The sequence below is a fragment of the Podarcis melisellensis genome, assembly GCF_964234715.1.
Source record: "Podarcis melisellensis genome assembly, chromosome: 12".
In the NCBI taxonomy this organism is placed as follows: Eukaryota; Metazoa; Chordata; class Lepidosauria; order Squamata; family Lacertidae; genus Podarcis; species Podarcis melisellensis.
The window spans coordinates 40,448,528-40,468,692 of record NC_138544.1 but is presented as its reverse complement, the minus strand read 5'-3'; the positions used below and the strand labels follow the sequence as shown (position 1 = coordinate 40,468,692).

At 42.5% G+C, this 20,165-nt stretch overlaps 1 protein-coding gene across 1 annotated transcript in view; it reads left to right on the top strand.

The window, feature by feature from the left end:
• ODAD2 (outer dynein arm docking complex subunit 2) overlaps positions 1 to 17,735 on the top strand; it is a 154,546-nt gene extending 136,811 nt beyond the window's left edge. Inside the window, exons 27-28 of the mRNA XM_081930928.1 lie at positions 13,344 to 13,377; positions 14,572 to 17,735. Coding sequence (XP_081787054.1) covers positions 13,344 to 13,377; positions 14,572 to 14,758 — 221 coding nt within the window. The 3' untranslated portion in view covers positions 14,759 to 17,735. The remainder of the gene's footprint in view (positions 1 to 13,343; positions 13,378 to 14,571) is intronic.
• Positions 17,736 to 20,165: the final 2,430 nt, after the last annotated feature.

Genomic DNA, 20,165 nt, shown 5'->3' with positions numbered 1-20,165 from the left:
CAGCTACGTCAACACAGCTGAATATAAGTTGAAGTTGTTGGTGTACTTCTTTTTTTATTAGCTACCAGAGGGCCAAAAGTTTTCAAGAAGCTTCATTTAAATGGATCCAGACCAACAGACTAACAAGCCCCAGGGCTTCTAGGTCCTCTGTGGAGGCCCAAGCAATTAGTAATGGGTGACTCTTCCAAGCTCACTTCAGATTAACTTGGAAATGATGTGAGATCTTTCCTCAAAATGTTGAAGATCTCAGATCATTTCCCCAAGCCAAGCCACAGAATAATGGCCCAGCTCTCAGATTCTTATATACCCCCATTCAGTATAATGGACCAATGTTGAACTATTAGGGGGAACATAAAAAACTGCAAGGGCATAAGCTGCAGAGGGAGGAAGCTCCCAGCCACCCACACACCCCACTGGTCCTCTGCAGACTGAGGAGAACCTCACTGGCATCTCTACAAGCATCTCAAAAAGAGCCATAAGCTCTTTATTGATCATAGTTCTGCCCCCCCACCTGATTGTATTCTAATCAATAGTGTGTTCTTGCACTGTGGCTCCCCACTTCAAATCTTATTGCAAGCGACACAGTTCATGTTTAGCGCAGCAATTCATAGGATTGGGTGCTACTCATAGGTCTAATGCCAGAATCTGTGCACTTTTCAAGAATCCAAGGACTTGGATGAAGGACACCTTGCCAGACCAACCCAGAGCGCAGTGCTGGTTTTGAATGAGAGCCAAGCTTAGCTCTCATTGCCAGCCACCATTTTAAATTTTCCAATATGCAATCCCTTGGTTCGTGGATCTATGAAATGTATTTGTTTTCTTGATCTATAATTTGGGTAGAACATGCATGACTTGGCCATACCTTGGTTGGGGTGGTGAGGGTCACTGAGTCCAAGACACACACACACACACACACACACAGAGAGAGAGAGAGAGAGAGAGAGAGAGAGAGAGAGAGAGAGAGAGTCTGACACCAGCCCTGACTGCTCAGCTGCTTTTTACATGTATTTGATTAGATGTGATAATTCACCTAAATTCTAACCATATTTCAGGCAGATTAGGAAGACAGAACTTGCATGTTTATATTAGCCAACAAGTACTAATAGAAAACTTTTGAAGCCCCTGTATTTTCAGTAGAAGCAACCTGTTTTTGCAACAATGTTCTTCCTCAACAATTCATTGCCCGGCTTTTGGAGTGGTATTATTCAGTACTGCTAAATATACAAGTGCAGCGAAAGTTTCGATTCTGAAAAACAAAACAGCTGCTTCTTTTCACTCTCAAAAATATTTTCTTCGAAGGACATCAAAATATGTAACCCACAAAAACTCAATTAGGTGTGTACATAGATTTTGTGTATATCTCAGTTGTGTTTCCTGTCCTTTCACATTTACTGCTATTTTGCTCTTCCCCATCAGTACCTTATTTCAAAATAGCAGAATATAACCCCATTTAACACAGTAGGCTTTAAAGATTTATAGACTGCTGCCAGTATTGTTAAAGACTTATTTAGTAGCCAACTACTTTCTGCAAAATCTGTACATGTGTCGGAAAGGCTAACATCCATATTCAAATCCTCAGTTTTGATGAGGAGTTCAGTGCAAAATTTTGCCCAGTCAGCTTAAATGGTTCAGGACTACAATACCTCAACGGCCACCTCTCTATGTAGAGTGAGATCATTCCCTGAGTACATTCTTTGTGTGCCTCCTCCACAGGAGGTCCAGAGGCCTCCACAGGAGGTCCAGAGGGCAGCAACACAAGAACAGGGACTTTTCTGCAGTGGCACCCTGTTTGCTAGCCTTCATTATAAACCTTTAGGTACCAGACAAAACATTCCTCTTCAACCAGGTCTTTGGCTGATTGACATCTGATGCCCTTTTAAATGTGTTATTGGAGGGGGGAGGCGTTATTGGTTTGTTGTTTTTCTTATTTTTACTATGTATTTTGTGGGTTTCATATTTTAATTTTATGTTGTGAACTGCCCTGAGATCTATGGATGAAGGGCGGTATACAAATTAAGTAGATGATGATGATGATGATGATGATGATGATAGGCATTGCATCCATCACCACATTCACATGTTTTGCCAAAGGAGAAAAGCCTTTGTTATATGCTTTGACTGACTTACCATTGTCTCAAGTCCTCGCATCAATGAACAGTGTTTTGTCCTTTTCAGCCAGAAACAGATTTAAAGACAGCACAACTTCCCATTCATTTACAATGTATGGGGGAAGGGGAAATAAGCAACATGTATATTCTCTCAGACATTTGAGAGGTCTAATTAGTCAGTGTCAGAGAAGCAAATCATTCAAGAAATTTACAACCAGTGCACTAGAATTCTGACACATGGCTGCAAAGGGGACTGTCTAGACAGCGCAATTTGGCATGAATAAAAATGGTGTAAGGAAGATGATTGGGAGCAACCAGGCCCCTTAAGCGACATTTTGGCCCCATGGAAGAAAATATGTCATGGGGTCTCTCTTTCCCCTCCTGCTCATCACTGACCTTGACTCCACTCCAGATGGACCTCGTCTGCAATGATCATTATGGTTTGAGATTTTTTTAATGTAATGCAGCGCTCTTAACTACACACAGCCCCAGACCCAGCAATTTTGCATCTGGGATGCAATCCAGCAGAGTTGAGCATGCATGAGCTGATTCATTTCAGTGGGCCTAATTACCAGTAGAATTATGGCATTAATCTTTAAATGGAGCAAGCGATCAGTTTTGAATAATCTGTTTCTTTTTATTGGAGTACATTGGTAAGAGACAAGCAGGGAATTAGAGCAATTCCCCTTACTTTGCAGCTCTTTTATGTGTGAAGAAGTCTTAAAATCACCTGGTTGTGTGCATTATAGAGCATACCTGCTTCCATATCCAGCCAATATAACTAAATCATATTTTACTGCTACAATGTCAGCATTAAGGATGAAATATGGCTTTGAAATCTATCCTTTCCCCCCTGCGATTTAAAGCAAAAAGCAACAGGTGTCTATATAGTAGTGCCTATCCTGGCTGTATTTTAGAATTTTAACTTCTTAACACTTCTTAGTTCTCTTTTGCACTTTTAAAAGTTTTCCGCTCCAGTTTTCTAAAACAATACAGGAGGCGAAAATGTGACTCTTGGCTCGACCACCAGGAGCTGGAGTTAAGAAACTGGCTGCTGTATTTCTTGAATTTCTTTGTTTTCGGGATGTTTTTATTGATTTTACCATAAGCAGACTGAAGAATAGACAGGATATATAAATGTACAACCAATCAGTGAAAAAAGAGTTTTTGACACCTTGTGTGCAATCGTATTTCTTCATGGTATGTATTCTGACACAGGGCAAGTTGCAAAATGGGTTTCCCCTAGCAAAATAAAAATAAAGAAGAATCCCATTGAAGGGATTGGAATATATGATCCATATCACGGATGGGAAACCTGTGGTCCTGCAGGTGTTGCTGGACAGCCTCTCCCATCACCCCTGACCATTGGCCAGGCTGTCAGGAACTAGTGGCAGCCAGAGTCCAGCAGTCTCTGGAATGCCACAGGTTAGCCATCCCTGTTCTGTGTGATGCACATGATCAAGAGGGCTTAAAGCTTCCTGCCACCTTTGTGCCAGGGGTGCTGCCATCACACTTGTGTGCTTCCATCACGACCAGCCACTACGTAAATCCCTAGAAAAGTTTTAAGTGCTTGGCTGAGATGGAGTGAATGCACCGGCTTGGCTTCTAATGGAGATCCACTCTGCAACTTGCTCACACTCTTAAAACAGGGTCTGCACCAATAATAATAATAATAATAATAATAATAATAATAATAATAATAATAATAATAATTGTACCCCACTCTGGGTCACATCCAGCATATAAAAAATAATAACAAAACATTCAAAATTTCCCTATACAGGGTTACCTTCAGAGGCACGTTCGCAACCTGCAGCCTCTGTACACACATGTGGGTTGCGATTTAGTGCTTCTGCGCATGCGTGAGCGCTGAGATCTGGAAGTAACCTGTTCCAGTACTTGCAGATTCAGCGTGGTTCAACCCGAAAACGTGCAGCCTGAAGTGTCTGTAACCCGAGGTATGACTGTAGCTGTTTGTTTCCTTGACATCTGATGGGAGGGTGTTCCACAGGGCGGGCACCACTACCGAGAAGGCCCTCTGCCTGGTTCCCTGTAACCTCACTTCTTGCAATGAGATAATTGCCAGAAGGCCTTCAGAGTTGGACCTCAGTGTCTGGGCTGAACAATGGGGGTGGAGAGGCTCCTTCAGGTACACTATTTGTCTCAGCTTCACCTAGATGGGAGGCAGCTTTGCTGCTGAATGCCAGTTGCTAGAAATGAAATGGTGTGTGTGTGTGTGTGAGAGAGAGAGAGAGAGAGAGAGAGAGAGCGCTTTTGTGCTGGAATCCTGCTTAAGGGTTTCCCACAGGCATCTGGCTGCCCACTGAGAACAGGATGGTGGACTAGATGAGCCATTGGCCTGAAGCAGCCGGCTCATCTTATGCTCTTATGTTCTCACAATTCTTCTTGTGGGTTTGTCAGTGGGCTACAAGTCATGGATAATAAATCCTGGTGTACTTTTCCCAGGCCTACAAACTGGCCCATAATGCCAGATGTTGCATCAGAATCAGTCCTCACTTACTTGGTTTCATTTGCTCTCGAATTGTAGCAAGACCCAATAAAACATCTATTTTGATATGTTCCTATCAGTAATGGACTTAAAAGCACTAAATAAGTTGGTTCCATCTAGTAGTGAAGCCCATATTTATAAGTATCTGGCTTGTATATTAGCTTCTTTAGCATATAACCTTTGACCACATTGTGAATAAGTGCAGTATCCCCATTAAAATTTGCCCAGGCTGGAATATAATCTGAGCATGTACTTCCTGGTACCTTGAATATTGTAATGGTGCCAGGGATTGAGGGAAATGTAGTTTTTTCCTGGAGTGCCTGAGTTCTTAGCAAGCACTTCAGGCACTCTCTTAATACCTGGGGTGCTGCTGAGTGCCTGGCACCTACACTAAGGACTCAAATGTCCTGGGAAATGACATATGAATGATTCACAGTGTCAAGGAGTGAGGAAGACCCCACTTTATTACCAGGTAAGTGGGGAGGCAGAGCAAGTTGCAGGGGACCTGTGCTGGAGAAGGCTTCAGGGATCCATTGTGGCCCCAATGATGTCTGCAGGAACACACCAGTGTCTGAAGTTTAGAATCAGGCTTGGGGGTGGGGGGTTCTGACGTTTCCTTATAGTTCAGTTGGTTAGAGCATGGTGCTGATAACACCGAGGTCACAGGTTTGATTCCCGCAAGGGACAGCTGCATTTTCCTTTATTGCAGGGGATTGAACTAGAAGGGCCTCAAGGTCCCTTCCAACTCTGCAATTCTATAATACTTTGAGAAATAAAAGGTAAAGGGACCATCAGGTCCAGTCATGGCCGACTCTGGGGTTGCGGCACTCATCTCGCTTTATTGGCCAAGGGAGCCAGCGTACAGCTTCCGGGTCATGTGGCCAGCATGACTAAGCCACTTCTGGCGAACCAGAGCAGCGCACGCAAACACCATTTACCTTCCCGCCGGAGTGGTACCTATTCATCTACTTGCACTTTGACGTGCTTTAGAACTGCTAGGTTGGCAGGAGCAGGGACTGAGCAAAGGGAGCTCACCCTGTCGTGGGGATTCAAACCGCCCACCTTCTGATCGGCAAGTCCTAGGCTCTGTGGTTTAACCCACAGCGCCACCCACGTCCCTACTTTGAGAAATGGCCAAGTCCAATTTCAAACCAGGCAAGGTGAGTGGCCATCACTATCTCCATCATACCTGAACATCAGACTGTCCCATTACAATCCCAAATCAGGATAGATAATGTCTTTCATTATCATTCAGTAGCAATTTAGGATCAAAAGGGAACCTGGGATGCCTTCTCCATGGCATGCCCCCCCCTGTTAGTTGCCAGCTTCCAAGTCCAATCGATACAAGATAATATCACCAAGGCAACTATCTGTAAACAAACAATAAATAAATAATGTCAAAAGTAGTTTCTTTCCAAAATAGGTTTTATCTTCTTGTTGTTGTTTAATCATTTAGTTGTGTCCGACTCTTCGTGACCCCCTGGACCAGAGCATGCCAGGCATTCCTTTCTTCCACTGCCTCCCGCAGTTTGGTCAAACTCATGTTGGTAGCTTCAAGAACACTGTCCAGCCATCTCATCCTCTGTCGTCCCCTTCTCCTAGTGCCCTAGGTTTTATCTTAAATAATTGCAAATGCAGTAAATAACAAACTGAAGGACATTGTCCTCTTTCTATGTTCCTCCCAATGGAAAAATGCTGATGGGGACAGATACATCCCTGCTTTAAGCCGTTTATATATGTATATGATTTACTACAAAGCTTGATGACTTAGCCCTTTGGGGATGAAACGCCTGATTAGCGGAGTGACGTCTGAGCACGAAAAAAATGATACGTCACAAGTGGAATCTTTGTTTACTGCATTTGCAATTATTTAAGATAAAATCTATTTTGGAAACAAACTATCTGTTTGTTTGCAAATAGTTGCCTTGGTGATATTATCTTGTGCCTGTTGCAGTAGCCATTGTATCACTACCCTGTTTATTGTTTTACTGTAGATTCCAAGTCCAAGCATTCCCCCAAAACAGGGTGGCCTAAAACTTGAATATAACAAAAGAACGTTATTCATTCAGATGTTATTAATCTTAAACCATATTTTAGTTTTGGTAAAATTCCATGTGGACTTTGGTTTTGGAATCCATATGAACATTTGTGACATTTCTTCTGAAACAACATGATTTTATGAACTCTAGTTCACCCAGCTTTGCCCTTTGCTGTTAACACTGTGAAACTTTATGATGCATGCAAACCTCATTTGTGCCTCTAAACTGTGGTTTGGGAGAACTGCGCATAACCTAGAAAACTACACTAAATCATAGCTGTGTGTGCTGTTGAGCCTTGCCTTGCTATTTTCTTCCTCCCACTCTTTCCTCCTTCAGGTTATCTGGAAAATCTGGGTCAACACAGTCATCTCCAAAAGTAACAAAAACCAGTTCACACGAGATTTGAAGAGAAATAGTTGAACGTGCTTATGCCAGATTTGATATGAAAATCAGAATTGCTCAGTACACTGCCAAACATACACTCTGTACTTTACTTTGTCTTTACTTCTGAGCTAATGTTCTCCTTCCAGTTTTTAGAAGAAACTAATGCAGGGTTGTAGAAGGCACTGGTGTTCCAAATTTGCCCTGCCACCTTCCCATCCTTGGTGGTGTGAAGCCTTTGGTCCAACACAGCCCTGCTGATAGTGTGTGCAAGGACAAGGTCCACATTTTGGCTCTTCTTCAGCCTTTGGCCTAATTGTAGTCATTCGAGCAAAGGAGGGCTAGGTTGGAGTGCAATTACTTGTTGAATGTTTTGAATAAAGTATAGCAGAGCGAACAATGAACGTGCAGTCGCATGGCAGTAATTCTCCAAGGTGCAACTTGGGGGAGGCTAAGGAAGATTGGAGTATCTGAGAGCTAGGAGAAGCCAGGTAACATGCCCTAAGACAAGGGGTGGATAACCTGCGGTCCCCTCCAGCTACGGTTGGGCTCCCAACTCCCACCAGCCCCAGCCAGCATAGCCAGTGATGTGGCATGATGAGAGTTGTAGTCCAGCACCACCTGGAAGGCCACCAGTTAGCCACCCCAGCAGGTGAGCTGATCTAGCCTGGTGTTGCTGATTTGGGGAAGATACCAAAGGGCTTGGGGGAGACCTGCCAGAGGAAACAGACTGATGTCTGTCCTTTGAGTCTGGAGAGGAGCAGTTCTTGGACCAGGGAACTGACTCCTCTCTGAAGTGTGTGTGTGTGTGTTTGAGAGTGGGAGAGAGTGTCATTGAAAATTGCCTTCTGACAATCACTAAATAAAGGTAAAAGTAAAGGTACCCCTGCCCGTACGGGCCAGTCGTGTCCGGCTCTAGGGTTGTGCGCTCATCTCACTTAAGAGCCGGGGGCCAGCGCTGTCCGAGGACACTTCCGGGTCACGTGGCCAGCGTGACGAAGCTGCTCTGGCGAGCCAGCACCAGCGCAGCACACGGAAACGCCGTTTACCTTCCCGCTATAAAGCGGTACCTATTTATCTACTTGCACTTAGGGGTGCTTTCAAACTGCTAGGTGGGCAGGAGCTGGGACCGAAAGACGGGAGCTCACCCCGCCGCGGGGATTCGAACCGCCGACCATACGATCGGCAAGTCCTAGGCACTGAGGTTTTGCCCACAGCGCCACCCGCGTCCCCAATCACTAAATACATCACTAAATACATGGGACCTTTTCATTTGTGATGGTGGACACGCTCAGCTTTTTGTCCTTATATAAAGTGTGCATCTATTGTGGTTTTAACTTTCTGCATGTTTTAAATTATGCTTGTGTTTTTTTAGTGAAGGTTTTATTGTTTTAGCTTTTTGTAAACTGTTTCCTACAACCAAATCGTATATAATTTTTTAAAAAATAAATAACTGTAGTATTTCTATCATGTTCCAAATACTGGAGCAAGAGGTGTTAAGTCCCCTGTATCCCAATCCCAGTGTTGTCTTAAAGAGGTTTCTGATTCAGGGGACTCACACTTGGGGATGGGCAGCTCTCAGCACCCTCTTCTATACTGTCTTGCAGTCCCATGCAGAGCTTGTCTGAGGCCCAGGGCAGGAGTTTTATTAGAATAAAGTTATAAACTCAAACTAAAAAAAGGAGCCGGTCCCTGGTGGCCCCCCTGCCAGCTTAGACCTCCAAGGCTTGGGGCAACTGTACCCAGCTACCCCCACCCATCACAGGCCTGATGTCCAGTCTTGGGGGCGTGGCTCTCCCATGATCCTCAGAGTGTAAAGATGACTCCCCTATATCTTCTCCTGCTCCACAGCCATGCAGGAGCATGGGAATGCAAAACTGGCTGTGGACCCTTTGAGAATTGTGGACAGTTCTCCAAGGGGCATAGAGCTGTTTGAAGAGCCTTCATAAGCCTTTGGAGTCCTTTGAGCCACTGAGAGAACATCTTCCATAGGGCACCTAGGAGAGCCTGGAGCTGCCCAAGGTCCTGAACTGCCAGGCCTGTAGCAGAAGGAGCTCTGGGCACTGCTTCCTGTTCACCTGTGAGCCCCAGCAGAGCAGGGCAGTAGGATTAGATTCCATATATTATATAGAGCATTAGGTGGAGCATTACATCTGCAAGGACAGAATGGCAGACAGCAGGAAACACTGAAGGGAGTAGCAATGGAAAGCTTTGCCTGAAAACTTTGACCCTGGTGCAGCTAAAATTAGCCACAACCAGTAGAAATGAAACAAGATGTTAGTCTCAGTTCAAACAAGTACTATTGTTTTTAAAGGTACATAGTCATGGCTAACTAACTCAACTGGAGCCTTTTGATTTTCTGATGTCATTACTGACAGAAACATCAAAATAGACATATACTTGAGTCTTGCAACAACCATCTTCATATTTTTAGAGCGCCCCCCCATTTCAAAGGAGTTAATGCTGTTATTTCAATTAAGCAAATCCTTATTGCGCTAAAACCCGTTCCTGTTGCAGATGTGGAGGTGGATGAGCTAAAAGGGTAAAAGAACAGAAATGGGAGCCATTTTAGTGAGGAGAATCACAGCAAACTTTGAGCATCTTCAATAACCCAATAAAAATATCAAATTTTTCAAGGAAAAGCAATACATTAAGTTAATAAAACAAATTTCCAACAATAAAAACCATAGCCATAAAATGCAGTGACAGCAGTCAAGACAGAACAATGTATCATAAAGTAGAAAGCCAAAAAAAGTAAAACTGCCCTGAGGTGGTCAACAAGGTTCGCACAATGCACATGTCTTAGAGTGGGGAAGTCCTCCACAAATGTGGGGCACCGTCACAGAAAAGCACCACCCTCTGATGCCCCCAGATATTTTGGGCCACAACTCTCTTCCGCCCCACCCCAACCAGCCTGGAGGACACCAAGTTAGCAAAGTCTGGTCTGAAGAGTAGGGCCTTAGTGCATGAATTGTGCAGTTGCATATGGGAGCAGCTGCCTCTTTGGGTAGCAGGATGCCAGGCTGAATAGCATGCTATACATCACTTTGATTTGTGCCTACAAAAAAATTGGAATAGTGTGTGTGTGTGCGCGCGTCTGAATAATATTTTATTTGATGTTCTTTTCAAAAAGGAATCACAAATACAGAAATATTATTTAGCAACATTGTGTGTAAGATTACATATTCTTTAATAAGTTTATATTTCGCAAAAAGAGGAGCTGGAACAGAGGCAACCCAGCAAGCGATATCCTGCTTTGTTAAAAGGACGGTCCTTTTCAGAGAGAAAAAACAAGCCAAGGCACATCTGGCAAGCCTAACATACACCAAGAAATGTATAATTTTGTGGATGAGTGACTTATTTAACACTTGCATTATTTAACTCAGCTGTGGTATAATTCAAGACAGGATTATTCCATTGTTTAAATTTTTGCAAAATTCCACTGTTTCTTTGTACACCATTAGTGTTCTTTGGAGTGGTGTGCAATGCATAAAACTCTCAAAATAAGCTCTGTGCTGTGTTCCCAGGAGGCGACGTGAGTGATAAGTCTTGGATTTTGGTATTTACTGAAGGATATATATTGGAAAGTTATCCCCCAAAAAAGAACTTGCTTGCTTTCCCCTTCCCTTTCTGCTGTGCTTTGTACACATAAGAGCCTCTTTGTGTACAAAGTCCCTTCCCAATTCTCTCTTGCAGCTCTCTTTGGGAGGTTCTTACACACAATATCTCAGAATAGGAGTATGTTTTAAATGGGAACTGATACATGAAGTGTTGCAGATTTTTAGCTGGGTGCCATATAAATGAGGATGCTAACAAAATTTGGAATATCCTAGATTTCAGTGGCAGATTCTGGAATCCCTCTCAGGATATTTGGACAGGCTCCAGGGCTTACTGGACTCTGAGGGAGACACAGAAAAATATTATTCCCTCCATCAGGGACTTGCCGGCAATAACCGAAGCAGGTTATTGCCATGATCAACCTTTGCCAAGGTTCAGTGTCTCAGCCCTGGCCTAATAAAGCTCTGCTTTCATCTGCAAATCATCTGGGTTTGCAGACACCTTGGAAAACAACACAGACGCTTTAATTTTCCAAACTAGATAGGAATAGGAAAGGACTATCTTTAAAAATTGGGGAAGGGGGTACAAAAGAGGACACAGATTTGCATGGAATTTCCATGTGCTGGTTTGTACAAAAGGATGCAAATTTAGGAACAGCTGCTATAATGTAAATAGAAATACATTTCTCCATTGTGTGTATACATCTCCAGCATGCAGTTTGCTAGCTGACTTGTGTGCCTTTTCAGGGCTTGTCCGAACTAGAGCAAAATGTGGATCGTCACTGGCCTGTCTCCCCGTTAATTTAAGGGTGTCCACATGGCAACCTTCCCACTCTAGTATTGTCCTAGGGATTTGCCCCTTATCAATCATGGTAAAGTCCAAAGTGGCCAGGATTTGGGGCGGGGGACCACATTTTATGATGTAAAGGTCTGGGACAACACTGGGATGAGGTCCACATTTTGCTCTGGTGTGGAGAAGCCCTCTATTTGCTGTCCAGACGCTAACTGCAAGGGGCTGCCATGTGTAAAGTAAGATAAATGGCCCCCTTAGTTGGCACCAGAGATGCTTTGCCTATCTTTATAAAGTACCTCTTCCCAATTTGTTATAGCTGGCTGTAATAGTAGTATTGTAACCTTAGTGTGCATCTGCAGCACTCAGAGTGAATTTTAGCATAATAAATATATGGTACTGAAAAACAGCATGTTGCAACACAGAGCTAGTATTGACCAATGACTAATTTGTGGGCACTGAATGCTACAGAGTTAGTATTGTCACATGCTGAAAAGGTCTATTAATAGGGTGAAGAACTCTGAATGGTAGGAGATTTATAATCCTCTTGGAAGCAATAGGCAGGAGGCAAATGATGGAAACAGGATGAGACCTTCCTAACCAACCAGGAAAATAGCACTCCCCTGGTGTTAATGAAATGATGAAGTCTTGGAGACAAGCAGGAGGGGAAAGCAGCCAGCAACCAGTTACTGCATAAGAGTGTCTTTCATCCTCAAGGACTCTAGGAAGTGATCACTTCCTCCATCAATGAAGAATGGTGCCACCTTTGAAAATGACCTTTCTGTCTTCTGAAGAGACTGCACTCTGAAACATGTTGGGTAGTCAGAAATACAGTGCAATCAAGTCAATGAGACATGAAGGTGACCAGTTCTTAGAAACATCAGTTCATCAACTTTGGTCTACAACAGGCATAGGCAAACTCAGCCCTCCAGATGTTTTTGGGACTACAACACCCATCATCCCTAGCTAACAGTACCAGTGGTCAGGGATGATGGGAGTTGTAGTCCCAAAACATCTGGAGGGTCAAGTTTGCCTGTGCCTGGTCTACAGAGTGGACGGTGTCCTCACTGTTAGATTTCATAGCTTTTTTGTAATGCCAAATAAAGGTTTGGCGAAGTGAAGTCCTAGCTTTCATGGTGCATACTGAATAATGATTAAGTGTTTTGCAACCATAAATGCACCCTCCAGTGGCCTTACAAAACATTTCCTGTGTTGCAATATATAGTCTGGTCTTCCTTTTTCAACTCACTTTTATTTTATAGCTCTTTCCCCCATTGAAATGAAATAGCATGCAGCTCTTATGACAGGGAATTAAAAACTGCACTTATCTTGCTTTAAAAACAGATTAACAGCCCATTCACACAGCAGATGCTAAACACATCTAGATGACCACCTTCATTGCTGAGGTTATAAAGAGAATAAGGCTGAATAAGGCTGGTGCCAATTAAGAAGATAAGTTCACAAAGTGTATGAACCCATTTGACCCCAGGCCAGCTCTAGTGGTGTATGACTAGTTGTGCAAGAATTTGGATGCAAATTCTATTGCATCCTATTTATGCCCAAAGTTCCTGATCTAGATAATAACTCTAGGTGCAGTGTGACTGGATCAAGGCGAATCTGTTTCAGCGAGAATCTTCTAATGACAGTGAATGGTGTTTTTTCTTTCTTCTTTTGGAGGTCCCTTCAAGATTGCATTGTTGTTCCTACTCAGCATAAGAACGTTAATTCTCAACAGGGATGTAGTCTTGGGGGGGGGGATATTCCCTTGCTCTATACTCAGTATGAATGTTCTCCATTGAGCCATACATTTTCAGTGTTGTGCAAATCAGAGATCTGATGGGATACCTTGGGAGCAAAAATGTGTCTGAAACTAGGGCTGTCATCCATATGCTATCCAGTGCTGCTTTAAAAATGAATGAATGAAAACAGTGGATTGACCAGATTATTATCTCTTTTCAGAAACTCTGGAAAACGGACCTAGCAAGTGTGAAAGGTGAGTAAAAGTTACCTTTGCCAGTTGCCTATTTCAGAAGTGTATGTAAGGTGCAAGGAGTGGGGATGGGCAAACATTGCCCTGTTCACCTCAGGTATTTGGCAAGAAAGCCCGGAGGGGCTTTGCAAAACCCACATCTTATTTGACTTACACGATTTCAACCATACCTGGCTGAAGGTGGGCTGGTGAGGGGAAGGACCGGAGGTTCCAGGTGCTTGGCGCACCTGGAAGTAGGGTGACTTTGGCCAGTGGCACCATGGCTCTGGGACTGGTGGGGATTTGCCGTGAGATCATGCAAGAGCCAAAGGCAGCTCACTCACAGGGCACACTGCCAGCAGGCCTTGCCCAGGAACAAAGGTCAAGGAAAGAGATTTTCAGCTCTCGGCCTTTCTTCCCAGGCAAGGTCTGCTCAGTTAATGGGAGCATCCCCACAACTCCCAGAGCCACTGTGCTGCTGGCCAAAGATGCCCCACTAGCAGGGTACACCAGGCAGGACTTTCCCCCTCACTAGCCAGCCTGTAGAAGGCAGGGTGGCTCAAAGGGTTATTTTGGGTTATGTGCGATTTTCACTTGATCCTCGAAACCTAGCCCTCGCATAAGAAGTGATTCCTCTGTAATAAAAGAGAATGTGTGCAGAAACCGATGCTTCCCCATTTGCAAGCTGAGGCATGGGAAAGGAGTGGAGTGGAAATCCCTTAACTTTGGGGGAATAAGTATCTTATTACACACACACACACTTATCTTAGACAGTTCATTCATCCCTGTGCATCCTGCCCTCACTGTGTGCAAAAAAGGTGCAGGAAATGAATTTGCAACTGCTGCATGAACAGGTGGTGAAGGACAGTAAGATGGGAATTTGGGGGAATTTATTGTCTGCTCCAAGGTTCGCTTTCAAGTTGTTTTTTTATGTGGGATGTTCTTCTCAGGAGTACTGGAAATATTAATAAAATGAATCTAAATAAGTATTGTTTAATTAATATAATATAATATTTATATAAATTTAGTGGGCTGTGTCACTGTAGTTCAGTTTCTCCATCTCTCTCTCTTTGCCTTCTGCTGTTTTATCTTGGCAAAAAAAAAAAAAGGAAGACTTCTTTAAAAATGAAAATGCTGTAAAATGCATTGCCTCGCTTTCTAATTACTTGACAAGAATCATCATCAGACACGGAAACATTTTTTGTTGCTTGATTCTAGTGCAGCTAACAGAAAGAGATCAAACAAAGATGAGACCTATTGGAAGGAGATCAACGCAGCGATGGCCTTAACAAACCTTGCACAAGGAAAGGACAAACTCCAGGGGACGACCAGCTGCATCATTCAGAAATCGTCACACATATCAGAAGTAAAGACTGTCAAAGTGCCACTAGTACCACCGTTTTAAAGAGAGTTGTTGCTTTTCTTTCCAACACATGTGGACATGTATTTTTCATGCCATTGGTTTCCCCCTGTAAGATCAGAATGAGAGGTCTGAAGCAAGAATTGAGAACCAGGTTCTTTTTGTAGCATGGTCAGTAAAAATAAGAATGGGAAGTTCTCGCCATGCAGGCATGCTTGAAATCAATGGCAATCTCTCAAGAGCCTGGGCGAGTTCTCGTACGATTCCCATTTCTTTCAGTGTTGCTTGTGCAAGAGACATTCCCAATGAATTATGCACAGCGATGGCAATAAACAAATGCTCCCTCAGGCTAAAATATTTTGATTTCTGGAATAAAATATAAAAGCAGTTCTATAAAGGGCATGTAAATTATGGGTGGCGAAGCCTCCCAAGTTTGTTTGTTTTTTAAGTCAAAACTATTAACTTATTTTATTGTATTAATCAAACTGCACATTAAGCGCTGCATTGCTATAACAATAAGTGCCTTGCTTTCGTACAATAAGCTAGAACGTGGGCATAGCTCAATACAACTGTGCCTCAAAAGTGTGCCAACGCCACAACGCTTAACCTTTGCATGTAATTTCTAAGTGCATCCTGACCAGTTTAAAGCTGACCTCAGAAAAAGGGTAGATGTTTCTCAAAAGCCCTGGAGCATTTGCCTTGTATGGATTAAATAAATCTCTTCGGTGAAATTGCTACATTTTACAGTACAACGGAAAAGTCCACTATGTTAACAAGTAATGTGGGGTTTTTCTTATTCAAATGGGGGAAACGTTGCTATGCCTCTATGGGTTTTTTCTCCCCTCCTGACTGCATTTGCCATATGTTAAAAAATAAAAAGAATAATTCCTTTCATAAGTGCAATACTGTATGTGGGGGAAGAGTCTCATATTTTTTAAAGGAGCATCCTGATTATGTACATTAAAGCTTCAGTTACTTTGCAATGTGAATGTAAAAAGGAGAAAAAAACAATAGCCACAGGTGGACAAAACCATTATAATGGAATTGCCCAGTCCTAGAGCTTTTTCTTTCATATGGACTGAAAGGGCTGCCTTTGAGTGTGTGTTTTATGTGAAGAAAAATGTACGTTGACCAGAATGGTCATTCACATTACTTATAATGCCTCTCCTCAGATTGCCTAGGCAGTACATTGACAGAGATTGGAGGTTAACAATAATAGAGAGTTCAAAGGGGATTTAAGCCTTACATAAGAACACGCTCTGATTCTTTTATGTAGTTCAAATGTTTAACTATAAAAAGACTCATTGTGATAGTTTAAGTCGTCGTCCCAATGATGAAACCATCAGTAAATCCAGTTGGGATTCCTTCCTTTTAAGCTCTCCTTCTGACTTATTGAAACTGTTATGTAAGTAAACAAAGCAGATCACTTTTCTGGTACCAAATCAACCTATGCTTCAGTTTGTTATTTATACTGGAGCTCAATAACTTTCCACGACGGAAACTGTTATTGCCTTAATGCGTCCAAAATGTTTTTATTTTGGTACGGAATGTATCAAATGAAGAAAATCCCCATTTCAATGAAGGGGGGGAAAGAAGGCATAATGAAATCTATATATTATATAAAGCAAATCATTGGAATTAAAAACATATGGGGCACACACAGCACACCAAACAATTGTGGCACTGAAACAATTTAAAGTCAAAGTAGATGCTAAATTGGGCATTAGAAACACCATTTTAAACTCCTAAATTTGACTAAAGCAAGTATACTTTGCTCCAACCATACGAAAATATTCTAATCAGGTTTACACTCTTGAATAAGCAACAGTAAAGCCAAATATAGCTTATACTCGGGTCAGTAAAATAAAACTGGGAAAAGAGCTGATTGTCCTGAGTCCAGTTCAGGGGAAATGGAAACCTAGCTTATTTTCCTTAAACCAGTTTTAATGTTACATCTGAATAACAGTATCCAGGGTAAATTTGTAAATCTAGTTAGAGATCCTAGTTTGGAAATGAGTTCTCAGTCCAGGAAAGCTGCTAATCCTGTTTTTATACTCAACCCAGTTTGGTACACTAAATAAAATTGACCAAACTCTGTTTGAGGTGGGCAGAGTCACAGCAAAGATCATTAAGCAAAATGCCTAGAACCTGATCCATTTCATCTTCTATGCAGGTATTGGGTGAGTTCAATTTTTCCGGTGGATAAAGCTATCCAGCTGCAGAAAGAGGGATAGTTTCAGGACCTTACATGCATGGATCAGCGCAAGACACAGTGTGGAACTGGATGTCCTTGTAGATTTGCTAGTTTGCAATACCATAATGAGCATCAGGCAACGCAGCCAGAGCAAAATAAGCTACATTTCGATTTAAAATCTGAACTGAGTCTTTTTGTTTGGGTAACCTATTGGAATTTTACTCCTACCCCTTCTGCTTCTAATAAGACCCAGTGAACTTCTAAGATGCCCATTCCTTCTTTACTTGACATATATGGCAAACTCCCGTATAGTGAGGAAGATCAAAACCCTTGGTGAAGCTGACTTTCAGGTATGCAACGCGTTGCTCAAGCATAGCCAGTTCCAATTGCACTAATATAATCTAGATAGCAGATATCAAACCTCGATGTAACATGTAGAACGCATCTTGATGTAACATAGCATTTTGTGGTTGTTGTTGTTTTAAAGTGTACAATTAAAATGATTTGATATGAAAAAATATTTTGTACATAAATATATATATTTTTACTTTTTTAAAATTGCTATTTTGCATTGACATAAAAAGCAGGAAATATATGTTACGACTGTATGAACAGTTGAAGGATACTTTTGGTTGACTTGCACCTTCGTGCAAAAGAGGTCTCCCCACACAACAGTGACTTTCAGACCTGACCAACTAGACTTTGTCATAACAATGTGAGTTTTTAAAGAAAACAGAGTAAACACTTCACTTTAGTTCATACTATTATAAGTTATTCTGTTATTAACTATTTTGTGACAATAAACTGTCTTGCCAAACTTTTCTGTAAGACATATTCTCTCTGCTTTTTATTTGGGTGATTGGCAACAAAACGGAAGTACTAACAGCACAAAACTAACCATGCTTGCTCAGAACGACATCTGACTGAAAAGAACGAAAGCCACAGGACTTGCTAGTATCAAAGATTCTGTGTGCAAGTGTGTATAAGTTGTTTTTAAGAGGCACCTATGAAAAATCAGATACTCTGAGAGGTGCAATGTTCCCCCAGAGAGCATGGAGCATCTTGGATTGTGCAGTGCAGCCGCTTGGGGGTAGCAAATATTTTTGGTCCATCCTTTCGGTGTCAGGGCCAGGCTGGAACTGTGAGCAGACCTGGAAAGAATGATTTTCAGCCGTGAGTCCCTGAGGTCAGGGATCTAACCTGTTGGAGCTGAGCTTTGAGATGGGCTCTAGAGCCCAAACACCACAGAAAGAAGGGGTGTTGTGGGACAGCCTGCAAATGCAGGTTTCTAGCCACGGATTTTGTTCCCCAGGTCTATTTAGTATCAAGCCTAGATCCCACCAGAGCCCAAATCAAAATGTGCCCGTTTCAGGGCAACGTCCTCCCTGGAGCCCTCCTCAACGCCAGTTTCCTTTCGCAACTGTACCTCAGTGAGGGGATCACAGGGTGAGGTTGCTGCAGGCACCATGATGGGGCTTCTTTTAGGCTATGAATGTTGTTGTAAGCATGCATAGCAGTATCTAGGGCTGCCAGAAAATACGGGAAATGTGACTCACAAGGTACTTTGATATTATTGCAAGTCATCCATTATGGTTCAACCTAGCATGGGGAGAGGGCAGTATACATGGACTCTGGGAACAATGAATACTGCATTTCACATAATATATTGTGCCCCCAAATGATATGTCTAAAGGGGGGTCCACTGCAACATCTACCTGGAGCTGTCTTTGTCACATTGTCTAGGTTTGGGAAACGGAAGACACCGACAGGGGCAGAGTGAGGTTGATCAGAACTGACTGAATCTAATTTTGGGCCTAGGTAATGTTGCCCAATATTTAGAGCGTTCTTCAACATGGGTTTGTAGAAGTTGGACTCCCAACTCCTTTTTTTCTACAACCAGCTTAGCCAATGGTCAGGGATTATGAGAGCTGTAGCTTAACATATTGGAGCCCAAGACTGAAGAACCTTGATCTAGAGCAGGGTTCCCCAAACTTGGGTCTCCAGCTGTTTTTGGATGACATCATCCCTAACTAGCAGGACCAGTAGTCAGGGATGATAGGGGTTTTAGTTGAAAAACAGTTGGAGACCAAATTTGGGAAACACTGATCTAGAGGAAGTTCAGCAACAAAATTAGGACCTCCCAAATTATTTATGGTGTAGAATTGGGGGATCCACACATTACTCATCAGAAGGAACTGTTCTTTGTCAAAGTAAGGGCAGGAGATCAGGTGCCTAGCATTTATATGAAGCCTGGCCAACCCAGTGGGTTCATAATGCATTGCAAATGGACAGGCTGATGTTATTCACACGAATTCCCTTCTGTGCCAAGAGTATGCAACCACACACTCCTGAAGCCCGTTAGCTGTAAACACTTGCAACTGCCAGTTGATTTCCACACATAACAAACATTCAATTAGACCCTCGAGTTTCAAACTTAAGAGACTCTTGTCCTTGTTTTTTGTTACATTTTTACTTTAATTTAGTCTTCTTGTTGCTGCATAGTTTCTGGAAACACAGATTTAAAAGTTTTCTTAAAAACGCAAGAAGCATACTCAGCGGTGAGCCAACAACTAACAGAGTTTCAGTTATTTATGATGTAGAAAACCAAGCATCATTAAAATTGCTGGTCTTTGTTTCAACATATGTAACCGTTTTAATAAAATAAATAACTTGGTTTTATTTATAATAAAAATAAAAAACAAGCTTGCCATTTTGGAAATAAATGATCATTCCTTGGGCCATAGATTTCATATGCATGTTCTGTTCGCATTAAGTTCTTGCTCAATATCTCAGGGCTACAATCCAAAAGAGTGTTAAGCACGCTTGAGCCCATTGATGTCAATAGGTTTAACTTGGTACTGGACTGTTGCCCAGGTGTTTATGTGGAATGTGATACAGAAATTGTTCTAGGAGTAGGAGGCAGCGGCTCGCTGCAGAGATCTGGCACATGGTAGCTGATTGTATCATTGTGATAACAGATGCACAGCAAGATCACATCTAATTTGTGCTCAAGTATTTAAAAGACAGGGAATAGTCTGTATTATGATATAGCAATTCTGTGCCAGGTCTTTTGGCTGCTTAAAAGGATCATAAGCACATATGCTTTGTATTCCGACCTTCGAGTTTAATGTCTTTGGTTCTGGCTCGATAACGCACTGTTTGCCTTCAGAAGTTCACTGTCAGTTCAGTTTCATCACTGGGTGTTTTAAAAAGCTGCCAACGAACAGCGCTGATCAGCCCCAGAGCTACCACTGCACC